Source organism: Entelurus aequoreus, linkage group LG23 (genome assembly GCF_033978785.1).
Source record: "Entelurus aequoreus isolate RoL-2023_Sb linkage group LG23, RoL_Eaeq_v1.1, whole genome shotgun sequence".
Classification (NCBI taxonomy): domain Eukaryota; kingdom Metazoa; phylum Chordata; class Actinopteri; order Syngnathiformes; family Syngnathidae; genus Entelurus; species Entelurus aequoreus.
In genome coordinates, this window is record NC_084753.1 from 6,804,458 (window position 1) to 6,822,076 (window position 17,619).

General features: G+C 39.6%; 1 protein-coding gene across 9 annotated transcripts in view; it reads left to right on the forward strand.

Moving 5' to 3' along the window:
* LOC133640923 (NHS-like protein 1) overlaps positions 1-17,619 on the forward strand; it is a 309,204-nt gene that overhangs the window by 273,639 nt on the left and 17,946 nt on the right. For 8 of the 9 annotated variants that reach the window (XM_062034628.1, XM_062034629.1, XM_062034631.1 and 5 more), the window contains exons 3-5: positions 3,812-3,945; positions 6,413-6,620; positions 10,338-10,469. In XM_062034628.1, coding sequence (XP_061890612.1) covers positions 3,812-3,945; positions 6,413-6,620; positions 10,338-10,469 — 474 coding nt within the window. The remainder of the gene's footprint in view (positions 1-3,811; positions 3,946-6,412; positions 6,621-10,337; positions 10,470-17,619) is intronic. The other variant, XM_062034632.1, reaches the window with a different exon arrangement.

The window sequence follows — 17,619 nt, forward strand, 5'->3', positions numbered from 1 at the left end:
AATATATTTGGGATCCAAAAGGTGCCCCACTCATAAAGTGATACATTTTTATTAGGTTTTTCTTTTGCTTTCAACACTTAAGTTACGAGATCAACTTCAGACATATTGGTCAATTTTACGTTTGAACTATTATTTTGTTTGTTTTATGCTCTTTTGTCAAAGAAAACATTGATGTTTTTGTATGGCAACCACACAATATATGCAATATTTTCCACATAAAACATTTTAAAGTGAAATATTTGAAATAATTGGAGCCTTGAATAGGTCAATAATTCATTATAACATTGTTTTTTTTGGGGGTTTTTTAGCAATGGCAAAAAAAGAAAAATGAAGAAAGACAAAAGAAAAAATAAACAGCCTGCATTGCAGCTTTGTGTCAACATTGCAACTTTTTCTAGTTAGATTTCACCTCATTCCACTTTTTGTAATGTTTATTTTTTATTTTTGCAATAGCATTTCCAGAATGTGTGGCGGGCCGCTAAACAATTAGCTGCGGGCCGCAAATGGCCCCCGGCCGCACTTTGGACACCCCTGAATTAGGTGAAGTTGCATAATTCCCCACGGTACACTAGTGGGAATCGTGTCAGTAACAGTGCTCAGTTTGCACGCATTGTGGCACTGGTGATTATTGAATTGATAAGGCGTTTCTGCCTAGCAACAAGCAACACAGCTCTCACTGGGGGCTCGTTTATTTCTCAACGCCAGTCATCCCGTCGTCATCATTAGTGTCATTATGACCGTAGGGAGCATCGTGACTGTACGTTGCACATGTACTGTAAGTTAGTGTTTTTCAACCACTGTGCTGCGGCACACCAGTGTGCCGTGAGATACAGTCTGGTGTGCCGTGGTAGATTATCTAATTTCACCTATTTGGGTTAAAAATATTTTTTGCAAAGCAGTAATTACAGTCTGCAAATGATGTGTTGTTGTTGAGTGTCTGTGCTGTCTAGAGCTCGGCAGAGTAACCGTGTAATACTCTTCCATATCAGTAGGTGGAAGTCGGTAGCTTTGTAGATGTTGGGAACATGTCGTGTGAGACGACAATGGTTTGTCGTGGTCACAATTTGTAGGCGACAGCGGGAGGCAGGGTGCAGGTAAAAAGGTGTCTAATGCTTAAACCAAAAATAAACACAAGGTGAGTGCCCTTAAGAAAAGGCATTGAAGCTTAGGGAAGGCTATGTAGAACAAAACTAACACTGCTGGAGGACAGCAAAAACTTACAGGGTGTGGAGCATAGACGGTAGAGATGCGCGGATAGGCAATTATTTCATCCGCAACCGCATCACAAAAGTCGTCATCCACCCGCCATCCACCCGAACTAACATTTGATCAAAACCACAACCGCCCGCCACCCGCAACCCACCCGTTGTTATATATCTAATATAGATGATGCAAGGCATTCCTGTTAAAGAAAGGAGACTGATCCAATGCAGCAGAGACAATCAATGCGGACCACGCATTAATATCTCTTGGCCATGCATTAGAGGCTAAGAGATATTAATGAGTGATAATATTAGTTATCATTATTATAGTATTATTGTCATTTCCATTAAGAAAGTGTTGACTATTATTGTTATTTTTTTCCCCTGGTCTTTAGTATTCCCTTTTTTAATTTGTCGCGTACCACGTTTGCAGCCGGCGTTGCCATCTTTTTATTTTTTTCTTCTTCTCCTGTTGTGTTGTGTTGTGGTGTGCTGTGTCACGCCAAATTTCTTCCCCCTACAAAAACCTTCCCCCCCCCCCATTTACTTCCGTGGTCATGTTTCCTCTTACGTCGTTGACAGCGATCGATAGCACTTCGGCTTTGACTGCCCGTCGCTGGAAGGATACTTCGTCTTTGACAGCTGCTGGAATCTGAAGAAATCGATTATAGGTTTTTTTTCGTACAGGCGCGAAACAGGACAGTCGCGTGCCGGTTAAGGACCCCCGGCAACTTTGTGACTTTATTGAACGCAGCCCCGGAAGTAAATGGGGGGGAAGGCTTTTGTAGGGGGGAAGAAATTTGTCGTGACAGCTGCAGCAGTGCCTGATGAATAATTGCCTGTTTCAAAGAGTGCTGCTCGTTTTTCCTATGTAGGTAACAACATTTAACTATGTATATATATTTCCGAATTGGTTCAACCGCCACCCGCCCGAATCTATTTAAAATATATTTTTTCCGTCATGCATCCGCCCGACCCGCGGACTCCGCGGTTGTGTCCGCAAACCGCGCATCTCTAATACACGGCGTCCACAAAGTACATCCGTACATGACATGACAACAATGTCCACACAAAAAAATATAGCAACAACTTCAATATTCTTGATTGCTAAAACAAAGCAGGTGTGGGGAATAGCGCTCAAAGGAAGACATGAAAACTGCTACAGGAAAAGCCACCAAAATAGGAGCGCAAAACAAGAAGTAAAACACTACACACGGGAAAACAGCAGAAAAGTCCAAATAAGTCAGGGTGTGATGTGACAGGTGGTGACAGTACACCTACTTTGAGACAAGAGCTATAGTGATGCATGCTTGGTTATGCTTTAAAGTCATATCCAACAATTGCCACAACGACTTTTTACTGTCAACTGAGTTTCGCTTTTTAATGATTTCTGCTGGTGGTGTGCCTCCGCATTTTTTCAACACAAAAAATGTGCCTTGGCTCAAAAAAGGTTGAAAAACACTGGTCTAGAGCTCGGCAGAGTAACCGTGTAATACTCTTCCATATCAGTAGTTGGCAGCCGGTAGCTAATTGCTTTGTAGATGTGGGAAACAGCGGGAGGCAGAGTGCAGGTAAAAAGGTGTCTAATGCTTAAACCAAAAATAAACAAAAGGTGAGTGCCCCTAAGAAAAGGCATTGAAGCTTAGGGAAGGCTATGCAGAACGAAACTAAAACTGAACTGGCTACAAAGTAAACAAAAACAGAATGCTGGACGACAGCAAAGACTTACTGTGGAGCAAAGACGGCGTCCACAAAGTACATCCGAACATGACATGACAATCAACGATGTCCCCACAAAGAAGGATATAAACAACTGAAATATTCTTGACTGCTAAAACAAAGTAGATGCGGGAAATATCGCTCAAAGGAAGACATGAAACTGCTACAGGAAAATACCAAAAAAAGAGGAAAAGCCACCAAAATAGCAGTACACCTGACAGTACACCTACTTTGAGACAAGAGCTATAGTGATGCATGCTTGGTTATGCTTTAAAGTCATATCCAACGACTTTTTACTGTCAACTGAGTTTCGTTTTTGAATGATTTCTGCTGGTGGTGTGTCTCCGCATTTTTTCAACGGAAAAAAATGCGCCTTGGCTGAAAAAAGGTTGAAAAACACTGGTGTAAGTGACTCAAATTAGTCATGCAAGGTTTGCCGGCCCGTGCACGCTACATAGTGATTCAGGAGTGTCCTTCCCGATGAAGGCACTTCCACTTATGTATGCTCGCACAGCGGAACAAAGACTGATATGCAAAACACTGTGGGATTGGGGGGAGTGGGACGTCTGTGTGTGTGTGTGCGTGTGTGTGTGCGTGTGTGTGTGTGTGTGTGTGTGTGTGTGTGTGTGTGTGTGTGTGTGTGTGTGTGTGTGTGTGTGTGTGTGTGACAGGCGTTTGGTTACACACATCACACACGGCAGGAGGGGATGAGCAGTCCTTGGCAGGCACCCCACAGGGACTCACACTCGACACGGGTGTGTGGCGTGATAACATGCCTTTAGTAAGGCATGCACTCCTAATACTATCACTCATGTTGTATTGCGGGCCGTAAACACGTACAAATTAGTCATTTTAGTGTGCGATAACACCGTTTTGCTCCTTCCCCTCAGAATGTGACAAGCTGAGGAAAGATGGTTTCCGCAGCTCCCAGTACTACTCGCAGGGGCCCACCTTCTCCGACCCACTGCAGTCCAGCAGCAGCCTTCAGGATGATGAGGAGGAGGAGGAGGATGTTGATAAAAAGGTACGTTAAATACATGAAAACCCTGTACCAGGGATATTCAACTTAATTGTTGAGGGGGCCACACTTACAGTAAGATAAGGATTGGGGGGCCAGACTGCTCCCTCCACTTTGTATATTCCCTGAGAACCAGCACCCTCTACTATGGAAGTAGAATTGTCTCACTTCAACTTATATATATAGATAGAATAGAATAGAATAGAAAGTACTTTATTGATCCCTAGGGAAAATTCAGCACCACAGTTCACTCACAATAGACAATAAACACTTACAGTAGCTATTTCTTACATGTGAATAATATAAATACAGTCTATTATACAGCATTAGTCACATGTGAATAATATAAATACAGTCTATTATACAGCATTATTCACATGTGAATAATATAAATACAGTCTATTATACAGCATTATTCACATGTGAATAATATAAATACAGTCTATTATACAGCATTAGTCACATGTGAATAACATAAATACAGTCTATTATACAGCATTATTCACATGTGAATAATATAAATACAGTCTATTATACAGCATTAGTCACATGTGAATAATATAAATGCAGTCTATTATACAGCATTATTCACATGTGAATAATATAAATACAGTCTATTATACAGCATTATTCACATGTGAATAATATAAATCCACTCTATTATACAGCATTATTCACATGTGAATAATATAAATGCCGTCTATTATATAGCATTATTCACATGTGAATAATATAAATACAGTCTATTATAAAGCATTATTCACATGTGAATAATATAAATACAGTCTATTATACAGCATGATTCACATGTGAACAATATAAATACAGTCTATTATACAGCATTAGTCACATGTGAATAATATAAATCCACTCTATTATACAGCATTAGTCACATGTGAATAATATAAATACAGTCTATTATACAGCATTATTCACATGTGAATAATATAAATGCAGTCTATTATAAAGCATTATTCACATGTGAATAATATAAATACAGTCTATTATACAGCATTATTCACATGTGAATAATATAAATACAGTCTATTATACAGCATTAGTCACATGTGAATAATATAAATACAGTCTATTATACAGCATTAACAATGCTGTTGCTAATGACGCCATTGAAGCTAACTTAGCAACGGGACCTCACAGATATATGATAAAAACATTAGCTATCCACCTACGCCAGCCAGCCCTCATCTGCTCATCAACACCCGTGCACACCTGCGTTCCAGCGATCGACGGAGCGACGAAGGACTTCACCCGATCATCGATGCGGTCGGCGGCTAGCGTCGGATAGCGTGTCTGCTATCCAAGTCAAAGTCCTCCTGGTTGTGTTGCTGCAGCCAGCCGCTAATACACCGATCCCACCTACAACTTTCTTCTTTGCAGTCTCCATTGTTCATTAAACAAATTGCAAAAGATTCACCAACACAGATGTCCAGAATACTGTGGAATTATGCGATGAAAACAGAGCTTTTTGTATTGGATACAATGGTGTCCGAATACTTCCGTTTAACGATTGACGTCACGCGCATACGTCATCATACATAGACGTTTTCAACCGGAAGTTTAGCGGGAAATTTAAAATGTCACTTTATAAGTTAACCCGGCCGTATTGGCATGTGTTGCAATGTTAAGATTTCATCATTGATATATAAACTATCAGACTGCGTGGTCGCTAGTAGTGGCTTTCAGTAGGCCTTTAAGAGTTGGACAATATTGGGATATCGGCAAAAAAGCCATTATCGGACATCTGTAATTGCGACGTATCATGTTGCATGCATGCATGTTCCAAATAAACTCACCTCAACTCAAACAAGTTGCGTGTTTTTGGACAGTTAGACCATTTTATGTTCGACCACGAGGGACCCTGAAGAGGCTCATCACTACATGTTTTGTTCCATCCTTTGCATTCTCCCATGTGCACTTTTGACCTTTTCTTCCATCTCTAAAGTGTCCTCTGCAATACACCCCCCCCCCCCCACACACACACACACACACACACACGCACACCGCCTTGCACCATCACAGTGAGGCTAACGTCATCCGACAGCAGCTTCCAAAGGAGAAACCACGCTCTTGCTCGGCCATCGTGCAAACTATCAAACCTTTCTTTCCTTCGCTGCATTGTTGCCTCCCCTCAATTATCCATCCATCCATGCATGGCGACTATATAAAAGAACCTCTTGTCTTCTTTCTAGTCATTTTGTTTGGGGGACACACACACACACACACACACACACACACACACGGTACTTCTTCAATGATGAGACTTTGGATTACGCAGCTGACCAACTATAGTGGAGGATGCTTGTCTGCACTTCCTTTGCATGAGCGCTCGTCTTTCCTCAACAGTTGCTACTGTGGAGTCGTCTCCTCCTCACCCCCAACACGCCTTTTTGTGTGATAATAGCGAGGCTGCGCGGTCGTCGGGGTTTAACGGTCAACTTCTTTCCCCCCGCAGTCCATCGCTTCATCGGCGGACGATGACCAGTCTCAGCTCTCCATGAGGTCCCAGACGCCGCTGACGGGGAGCGAAAAGGGAGACGCTTCCGAGGCGGACGGACAAGGTGTGCCGTCGACCAAAGCCGCGCACCTCCCGACACCCGAGGAGAGGATGAGGCAGACGGCGCAGTCGGTGCCCACCGACATCATCGCCATCAACGTCACAGGTAGTCAACTTTGGTAGCCTTTCCGTCGGGGTTCTTGCACTTTAGACCCCACCTCTCCCCCACGGGCGAAAGAGCGTTTCTGACAGCCTCACCAAAAAATGGTCGAGGCTAAGTAACATACATACATATATATATATATATATATATATATGTATTTATATATATACACTACCATTCAAAAGTTTGGGGTCACATTGAAATGTCCTTATTTTTGAAGGAAAAGCACTGTACTTTTCAATGAAGATAACTTTAAACTAGTCTTAACTTGAAAGAAATACACTCTATACATTGCTAATGTGGTAAATGACTATTCTAGCTGCAAATGAAAGTTATGTGGTCAGATGAAACAAAAATGGAGCTGTTTGGCGGAGAAAAGGTGAGGCCTTCCAATATTACGTGAATGAGCTAATTTGATATTTTACGCTAATGTGTTAATAATTTCACACATAAGTCGCTCCTGAGTGTAAGTCGCACCCCCGGCCAAACTATGAAAAAAAACTGCGACTTATAGTCAGAAAAATACGGTATACACTACCGTTCAAAAGTTTGGGGTCACCCAAACAATTTAGTGGAATAGCCTCCATTTCTAAGAACAAGAATAGACTGTCGAGTTTCAGATGAAAGTTTTCTTTTTCTGGCCATTTTGAGCGTTTAATTGACCCCACAAATGTGATGCTCCAGAAACTCAATCTGCTCAAAGGAAGGTCAGTTTTGTAGCTTCTGTAACGAGCTAAAGTGTTTTCAGATGTGTAAACATGATTGCACAAGGGTTTTCTAATCATCAATTAGCCTTCTGAGCCAATGAGCAAACACATTGTACCATTAGAACACTGGAGTGATAGTTGCTGGAAATGGACCTATGTAGATATTGCACCAAAAAGCAGACATTTGCAGCTAGAATAGTCATTTACCACATTAGCAATGGCCTATAACAGGGGTCACCAACCTTTTTGAAACCAAGAGCTACTTCTTGGGTACTGATTAATGCGAAGCGCTAACAGTTTGATACACACTTAAATAAATTGCCAGAAATAGCCAATTTGTTAAAAACTTACCTTTAACTCTATGTTATTGTTAATAATTAATGATATTTTAACTTAATTGAACGGTTTGAAAGAGGAGAAAACACGAAAAAAATGACAATTAAATTTTGAAACATAGTTCATCTTCAATTTCGACTCTTTAAAATTCAAAATTCAAACGAAAAAAAGAAGAGAAAAACTTAAAAAAAGAATTTATGGAACATCATTAGTAATTTTTCCTGATTAAGATTAATTTTAGAATTTTGATGACATGTTTTAAATAGGTTAAAATCCAATCTACACTTTGTTAGAATAAATAACAAATTGGACCAAGCTATATTTCTAACAAAGACAAATCATTATTTCTTCTAGATTTTCCAGAAGAATTTTTTTTAAAGAAATTCAAAAGACTTTGAAATAAGATTTTAATTTGATTCTACAGATTTTCTAGATTTGCCAGAATAATTTTTTTGAATTTTAATCATAATAAGTTTGAAGAAATATTTCACAAATATTCTCAGTCGAAAAAACAGAAGCTAAAATGAAGAATTAAATTAAAATGTATTTATTATTCTTTACACACACAAATTTTTTTTTACTTGAACATTGATTTAAATTGTCAGGAAAGAAGAGGAAGGAATTTAAAAGGTAAAAAGGTATATGTGTTTAAAAATCCTAAAATAATTTTTAAGGTTGTATTTTTTCTCTAAAATTGTCTTTCTGGAAGTTATAAGAAGCAAAGTAAAAAAAATAATGAATTAATTTAAACAAGTGAAGACCAAGTCTTTCAAATATTTTCTTGGATGTTTTAATTCTATTTGAGTTTTGTCTCTCTTAGAATTAAAAATGAGACCAGCTTGCTAGTAAATAAATGCAATTTAAAAAATAGAGGCAGCTCACTGGTAAGTGCTGCTATTTGAGCTATTTTTAGAACAGGCCAGCGGGCGACTCATCTGGTCCTTACGGGCTACCTGGTGCCCGCGGGCACCGCGTTGGTGACCCCTGGTATAGAGTGTATTTCTTTCAAGTTAAGACTAGTTTAAAGTTATCTTCATTGAAAAGTACAGTGCTTTTCCTTCAAAAATAAGGACATTTCAATGTGACCCCAAACTTTTGAACGGTAGTGTATGTAGCAATTTTCTCAAGTGACTCAAAGCGCTTTACACGGGGACACCCATTATCTAAGTTACATTTAAAGCAGTGTGGGTGGCACTGGGGAGCAGGTGGGTAAAGTGTCTTTCCCAAGGACACAACGGCTGTGTCTAGTATGGCAGAAGCGGGTATCGAACCGGGAACCCTCAAGTTGCTGGCACGGCTGCTCTACCAGCCGCTATCTTGGAAGCGAGACACTCACAAGGATTTTGGAACGTGTGTGTGTGTGTGTGTGTGTGTCGCCTTTACCCCCGTGCATGTTTTCTTATCTCACCTGTTTGATTACTGTTTGGCTTTACTACACATGAACTAGTAATAAACATGTCTTGTTTTAAACACCAAAAAATGCAACGTCCCATATTTTTGTCGTGGTGTCTTGTGAAATGATCTTTGGGATCAGGGGCAGTACTTATCAAGCTTCTTAGAATTACTCCTAAGAAGTCTGCTAAGAGTTGACTTAAGAGTAAATAAATTCTTCGCTGAAAGCTGCACTTAAAAGTTAGTTATCAAGCGTCTTACTCACACTTTCAGCGAAGTGTAGGACTGAATCTTAAGTGTCACACTCAGAGCTGATTACGACATTACTATGAGCCGTAAATGGAATTTTAGGTGATGTCATTTCTGTGTCCGTAGAAATGATCAATCACGGAAGGGAATCCGTTGTCTAAGAATAAAGAAATATCTTGGAAATATTTAAGTGGACAATGGGAGTGTATAATTTGACAATAAACTACAAAATAATACAAAACAAACTAGTCCCCGCCGGCACTCACGCTACCGCTCCCTCTCTTCTGTCGCCCACACACTCACTGACGTCACTCACCTCACGGCCACACACGTACGCTACTGTCATAACATTTTCTTTCCAATTCATTAATTAGGCAACCAATTTGAAACTGGTGTGGGTGGCTCTATATATACTAGCCCACTACAGCCACATGCAGAAATCAACATGGAATCGAAAAGTATTAAATCTGTGACAAAAATAATACGATACCGTTTGATCAGCTGCTCGTCATCAAACAAATCCAGAACATCGTTCCGCTCCCTGAATGTTCGCGCACGTCTCTCTCGCCTCAGTGCCACCCCCTGCTGGCAACTCCTAACCACTTAAGACACCTCTGAAGGTCTCTTAAATATCGTGGAGAGTAGGAGTGATTCTTAGACTTAAGAACGTTGATAAAAAGCTTTTATTCTTAAGTTTGAGAGTAGGACTAAATTTCGCAAATTCTCAGGACTTAAGTGTAAAATGGCACTCTAAGAAGCTTGATAAGTACGGCCCCAGGCTTGTATAATAACGACGGTGCAGTCGTCGGGCACGAAAACACAAGAAAAATATGGGAAAATGTTCCTTTTTTTTTTGGTCAACCGACCACCCGGCCTCACTGTGCTGTTGAAAGTCGGCTGCATGTTTGCTTGGAAGATAAACGCCTGCATGCATGCGTGTCCTCCACACTAACCGAGCGCTTGTCATGCCTGTGTGTCCCGCCTGCCTTGCTCTCGCCCCCCCCACCCCCCCTCCCCCCCTCCCCCCGCCTACCAGGTGCAGTGTTTGACCGGCAGGCGAGCATCCGGCGCTCCCTCGTTAACACTGACACCGTGTCCCGCCGGCCCAAGAAGGTCAAACGCAGAAAGACAATATCAGGGCTGCCTGACAACTTCGACCTGGAGCTAGGTATGCGTCACTGCGAGTGTGTGTGTGTGAGTGTGAGAGTGGGTAGGCCCCTGGTGCTGCCCTCTGCTGCCCTCTGCTGTGCACAGAACGGTAGCTCCTCCCTAAAACAATACATGCAAGTGTTGGCTCGAGAACCAGCAATCCTTTTATATGCTCTATTTCAGTGTTTTTCAACCAATGGAGATGATCTAATTTCACCTATTTGGGTTAAAAATATTTTTTGCAAAGCAGTAACTATAGTCTGTAATATTTCACTTGAAAATGTTTTATGTGGTAAATATTGCATATATTGTGTAGTAGCCATATAAAAACATTGACGTTTTCTTAGACAAAAGCGCATAAAACAAACAAAATAATAGTTTAAACGTAAAATGGACAGATATATCTGAAGTTGATCTCGTAACTTAAGTGTTGAAAGTAAAAAAAAAACTAATAAAAATGTATCACTTTATGAGTGGGGCACCTTTTGGATCCCAAATATATTTAGTGGTATTTTATTTATCTTTTCACTGTGATTACTCAAAAATATGAAAGAATTAAAATCAATGGTGTCCTGCATTATTGATCTTTTAGGGCTCTAATAACTAAATACTGCATATTTCAGTTTTACTATAAAAAAACTAAGTTGTTTTTGACAGAAAAGCCATAAAAAATTGTTTTTAATTTGTATTACTTTATATCAACTTGAAGTTGATATAGAGGTTTACTGTAAGCGTTGAATAATTAAAAAAAAAGAATAATCTGACTTATGTTTAACATTTTAATGACTGAGACCCTTTATGACTGAATAAAAACAAAAAATAAATAAATATAAAACCAATATAGAAATAAATATGATTAAAAGCGATTTTAAAGGGTAAAACCAATTAAAACAATAAATAACCCCGAAAGGTAAAATTTAAAAAAAAATGCATATATTTTGTTATGGTTTGAAAATGAAAAATATCAAAATGGCCCCCACATGCTTTAATTTTTCCGTGTGCGGCCCTCAGTGGAAAAAGTTTGGACACCCCTGATGTAAAGTTTTAAAAGCAAACAGCAAGTATTTAAAATCAATTCTAAGATGAACAGGGAGCCAGTGCAAACTCTGAAGAATTGGGGTTATATGCTGGCGTCTCCTGGCCCCTGTTAAAAGCCCTTCTGGACTAACTGCAACCGGGAGAGTATCGCTAATACTTGCTTAATATTCAGGTCACAAAATGTAAATGAGTATTTTGGGTGCTTTTTATTGGGTTTACGGGTCGAAATAAACGCGATAGACGCAATGTCGTCTTGGCTCCGTTGTAATCGGACTCTTATTTACATTTATTTACGAGTTAGAATGCATAAAAAATAGACATTGAGTTCTTATCTTTCATAAAGATTGTGAATTACAGGCAAAATTGAAAAAAAAGGGCAATTCCCCATTCTAAAGGCTCTTGTTTCCAAAATTGTGTACACTACTGAATTGGGGTCTTATGGGCCTTATGTGGACACTTATACTGCCATCTGGTGGTGTCAGAAGAGTATAACATACAATGGAATTTGGAAAAAAAAAAGTGTAAAAATAAGAATTAACATGTCACTAAACATGAAGTACACGTTTGTTACTTATGGACTAAGTACATCAGGGGTGTCCAAACCTTTTCTTTTTTCTTTTTCTTTTTCTTTTATTTTTTATTTTGTCCTGTCCAGCTTCTCAGGCAAATCATATAGTCCAAACCTTTTCCACTGAGGGCCGCACACTGAAAAATCAAAGCAAGCGGGGGCCATTTTGATATTTTTTATTTTAAAAACCAATACAATATATGTATAAAAAAGATACATTTAGGCCTCCACTCTGGCTTGATCCCGGGGACCCCAAAAGGTTTTGGTAAAAAAAAATATTACAAATGTGTCATTATTTAGTATTATTATCATTATTGTTATTCAAGGTTTAAATCTCTAGATCAACATCAGGTCTTTTTGTCAATATAACGCTTTTAAAGATTTAAGTTGTATGCCATTTTTGTCAGGGAAAACTGTGTTTTTTATGGAAAAAAACAAAATATGCAATATTTTCCCCCAATACAATTTTAAAGAGGAATATTTGAGATTATATAATAATTGGAGTCTTAAAAAGGTCAACAACTCATAACAACATTGATTTTAATTCATTATTTTTTGAGCAATGACACTTAAAAAAAATAAATAAAAAGTCCCACTAAAGTTATTGGGGATCCAAAAGGGTACTGCTCAGTAAAGTTTAAAAAAATAAATCCAACATTTTTTTAAAACTTTTACCACAATAGTCTCAAGATCAACTTCAGATCTATCCGTCAATTATAAGTTTTGTTGTTGTTTGTTTTTTGTTTGTTCTTTTTAGGCCCTTCTTTAAAAAACTTTGTTTTTTAAATGGCAACCAAAAAATATGCAACATTTTCCCCCAAAAAAACACAAAGTGCAATGTTTAATGGGACGTAGCCTTGAATAGGTCAATAATTCATAATAACATTGATTTTGACTCATTGTTATTTTTTAAAGAAAGAAACCGCCTGCATGGCAGCTTTGTGTTATTAGAGTAAACATTGCAACATTTTCTTGTTACATTTCACCTGTTTGCTCTTTCATACCACTTTTTATGTTTTTAATTTTTTTAATCGTATTTTAAAATGGGCCGTGGGGCCGTTAAAAAATGACCTGCGGGCCGCAAATGGCCCCCGGGGCCGCACTTTGGACATCCCTGAAGTACATCATATCAAAAGATGACTCTTAGTTTTTATTCTAATTAGGGTTTAATAAGCCCAATTAGCAAAAAAAAAAAGCATGTAAAAAACAGCTTGGGCCTTAACAGGTTTTAAGGTAAAGGAGCGTGTAATAAACTGTGTCATTAATCTGCGTTCATCATACATGATTAACGAGATGATTCTTTGTAAAAAAAATCACATGCGTTACCTCGCAAAAAAATATAAATCCTACAGTTTTTAAGCTACATATACAGAATCGTGTACTGTAAAGCAAGAGTGTGCCATGAGCCATTTTCAGCGTGCAGCAACATTTTTTGTTGCCATATTCTAATTACTCATCATATAGCTTAGCATATATTGACCTACATTTAAATATATTCAGCATCTTTAATGTACATAATGAATCAACGTTGTTACGTTGGGGTTTGCCGCTTACTGCGAGGTTTGTTCTCCCAGGATGCGAACGGACGACTCTGGACAGGACTTGCAGGTAGGAACATGATTTAATCGTAAATTAACACTCAAAGAGGTACAAAACAAAAAAACAAACCGACGGAACAAGGAAGCTAAGGCTACTACTTAGCACAGACTAGAGATCACTAGCAGGGGGTAGGAGACAAGCAAACTTACGTAACAGTAGCGTGACGCAAACAAAGAAGACAGACTGACTGACTGGCAAAGGCAGGCTTAAATAATGTCTCTGATTACAAACAGGTGCGCGTCCCGAACACAAGAGGCAGGTGAAACTACAAACCCCGTTTCCATATGAGTTGGGAAATGGTGTTAGATGTAAATATAAACGGAATACAATGATTTGCAAATCATTTTCAAGCCATATTCAGTTGAATATGCTACAAAGACAACATATTTGATGTTCAAACTCATAAACTTTGCAAATAATAATGAACTTAGAATTTCATGGCTGCAACATGTGCCAAAGTAGTTGGGAAAGGGCATGTTCACCACTGTGTTACATGGCCTTTCCTTTTAACAACACTCAGTAAAGGTTTGGGAACAGAGGAGACACATTTCTGAAGTGGAATTCTTTCCCATTCTTGCTTGATGTACAGCTTAAGTTGTTCAACAGTCCGGGGGTCTCCATTGTGCTATTTTAGGTGCCACACATTTTCAATGGGAGACAGGTCTGGACTACAGGCAGGCCAGTCTAGTACCCGCACTCTTTTACCGTGAAGCCACGTTGATGTAACACGTGGCTTGGCATTGTCTTGCTGAAATAAGCAGGGGCGTCCATGGTAACTTTGCTTGGATGGCAACATATGTTGCTCCAAAAGCTGTATGTACCTTTCAGCATTAATGGTGCCTTCACAGATGTGTAAGTTACCCATGTCTTGGCCACTAATACACCCCCATACCATCACACATGCTGCCTTTTACACTTTGCGCCTAGAACAATCCGGATGGTTCTTTTCCTCTTTGGTCCGGAGGACACGACGTCCACAGTTTCCAAAATCAATTTGAAATGTGGACTCGTCAGACCACAGAACACTTTTCCACTTTGCATCAGTCCATCTTAGATGAGCTCAGGCCCAGCGAAGCCGACGGCGTTTCTGGGTGTTGTTGATAAACGGTTTTCGCCTTGCATAGGAGAGTTTTAACTTGCACTTACAGATGTAGCGACCAACTGTAGTTACTGACAGTGGGTTTCTGAAGTGTTCCTGAGCCCATGTGGTGATATCCTTTACACACTGATGTGGCTTGTTGATGCAGTACCGCCTGAGGGATGGAAGGTCACGGGCTTAGCTGCTTACGTGCAGTGATTTCTCCACATTCTCTGAACCCTTTGATGATATTACGGAGCGTAGATGGTGAAATCCCTAAATTCCTTGCAATAGCTGCTTGAGAAAGGTTTTTCTTAAACTGTTCAACAATTTGCTCAGGCATTTGTTGACAAAGTGGTGACCCTCGCCCCGTCCTTGTTTGTGAATGACTGAGCATTTCATGGGATCTACTTTTATACCCAATCATGGCACCCACCTGTTCCCAATTTGCCTGCACACCCGTGGGATGTTCCAAATAAGTGTTTGATGAGCATTCCTCAACTTTATCAGTATTTATTGCCACCTTTCCCAACTTCTTTGTCACGTGTTGCTGCCATCAAATTCTAAAGTTAATGATTATTTGCAAAAAAAAAAAAAGTTTATGAGTTTGAACATCAAATATGTTGTCTTTGTAGCATATTCAACTGAATATGGCTTGAAAAGGATTTGCAAATCATTGTATTCCGTTTATATTTACATCTAACACCATTTCCCAACTCATATGGAAACGGGGTTTGTAATACGTAGCCACGGTAACAAACTCAGAGGTGCATAAACAGGAACTAAAGGAGTCCAAAACTAACAGAAAACACAAGTAACTCGAAAAACTTCAACGGACTATGATCCGGGCAGCGGATCATAACAAACGTGTCTTTATTAAAAGATTCCTGGTGGGATACACTGTGGTGGTTTACAGCGGTGCATTTATGTTCATTGTACAGGCAGATTGGTTAACTGACTACAAATAAAGGTCTCCCCTCCAAAGTGACCTGTGCCAGCACCGCCGCATGCTTAATGATTATTTATGCACTGCAGCCTGCCTGCAGGCTTTTCAGGAGAAAGTCATTTCTCTCTTTGCCATAACATCCCGGCAGAAGACCGGCACGGCACTTTAAAGTCTCGTTAGCGGCCAGCAGCTGACGACAAACTCCAAACGCCGTGACGCCTAATTGTCCCGACTCCCCCCCCCCCCCCCCCCCCCCCCCCCCATCGCTCCCTCTCCTTTGCACCAGCGCGGACTTGCCGAGCAGACCCTGCAGCTTAATCTATCGCAGCAGCGAGTGTACATTTTATGCGGGGTTTAGGGAGGGGGAGAGAGGAGCGAATGTGCGTCTTGGCAGGCGAGTATCACAGATGAGACACCTCATCCTTAGACACCTCATCCTTTTAAAATGTTTTGTTTCTGTGCTTATTCCATTTCCTGCATGACCACCTGAGTGTATGCATGTGCATCGTATGTGCATGTTGCTGTTTGTCCTCCCTGGAGACCAGGCTAAACTTATTAAGAAGTCTCCTCTAATATCCTTTTCTCCTAATGAGCAAGACCACAAACTATTATCACATCCGACAAGGTTGCAGAAAATCTAATTAATTAGCTCAGTGTTTTTCAACCAACTAGTGGGCCGTGAGATACAGTCTGGTGTGTCGTGGGAGATGATCTAATTTCACCTATTTGGGTTAAAAATATTCTTTTCAAAGCAGTAATTATAGTCTGCAAATGATGTGTTGTTGTTGAGTGTCTGTGCAGAGTAACCGTGTAATACTCTTCCATATCAGTAGGTGGCAGCAGGTAGCTAATTGCTTTGTAGATGTGGGAAACAGCGGGAGGCAGGGTGCAGGTAAAAAGGTGTCTAATGCGGAAACCAAAAATAAACAAAAGGTGAGTGCCCCTAAGAAAAGGCATTGAAGCTTAGGGAAGGCTATGCGGAACGAGACTAAAACTGAACTGGCTGCAAAGTAAACAAAAACAGAATGCTGGAGGACAGCAAAGACTTACTGTGGAGCAAAGACGGCGTCCACAATGTACATCCGAACATGACATGACAATCAACAATGTCCCCACAGAGAAGGATAAAAACAACTGAAATGTTCTTGACTGCTAAAACAAAGTAGATGCGGGAAATATCGCTCAAAGGAAGACATGAAAACTGCTACAGGAAAATACCAAAAGCCATCAAAATAGAAGTAAAACACTAGACACAGTAAAACAGCAAAAAAGTCCAAATAAGTCAGGGTGTGATGTGACAGGTGGTGACAGTACACCTACTTTGAGACAAGAGCTATAGTGATGCATGCTTGGTTATGCTTTATAGCAGGGGTCCCCAAACTTTTTGACTCGGGGGCCGCATTGGGTTAAAAAAATTTGGCCGGGGGCCAGGCTGTATATATATATGTATATATATACTGTGTGTATATATATATATATATATATATATATATATATATATATATATATATATATATGTGTGTGTGTATATATATATATATATATATATATATATATATATATATATATATATATATATATATATATATATATATATATATATATATACACTACCGTTTGAGGTCACATTGAAATGTCCTTATTTTTGAAGGAAAAGCACTGTACTTTTCAATGAAGATAACTTTAAACTAGCCCTAACTTTAAATATATCTACATAGGTGTATAGAGGCCCATTTCCAGCAACTATCACTCCAGTGTTCTAATGGTACAATGTGTTTGCTCATTGGCTCAGAAGGCTAATTGATGATTAGAAAACCCTTGTGCAATCATGTTCACACATCTGAAAACAGTTTAGCTCGTTACAGAAGCTACAAAACTGACCATCCTTTGAGCAGATTGAGTTTCTGGAGCATCACATTTGTGGGGTCAATTAAACGCTC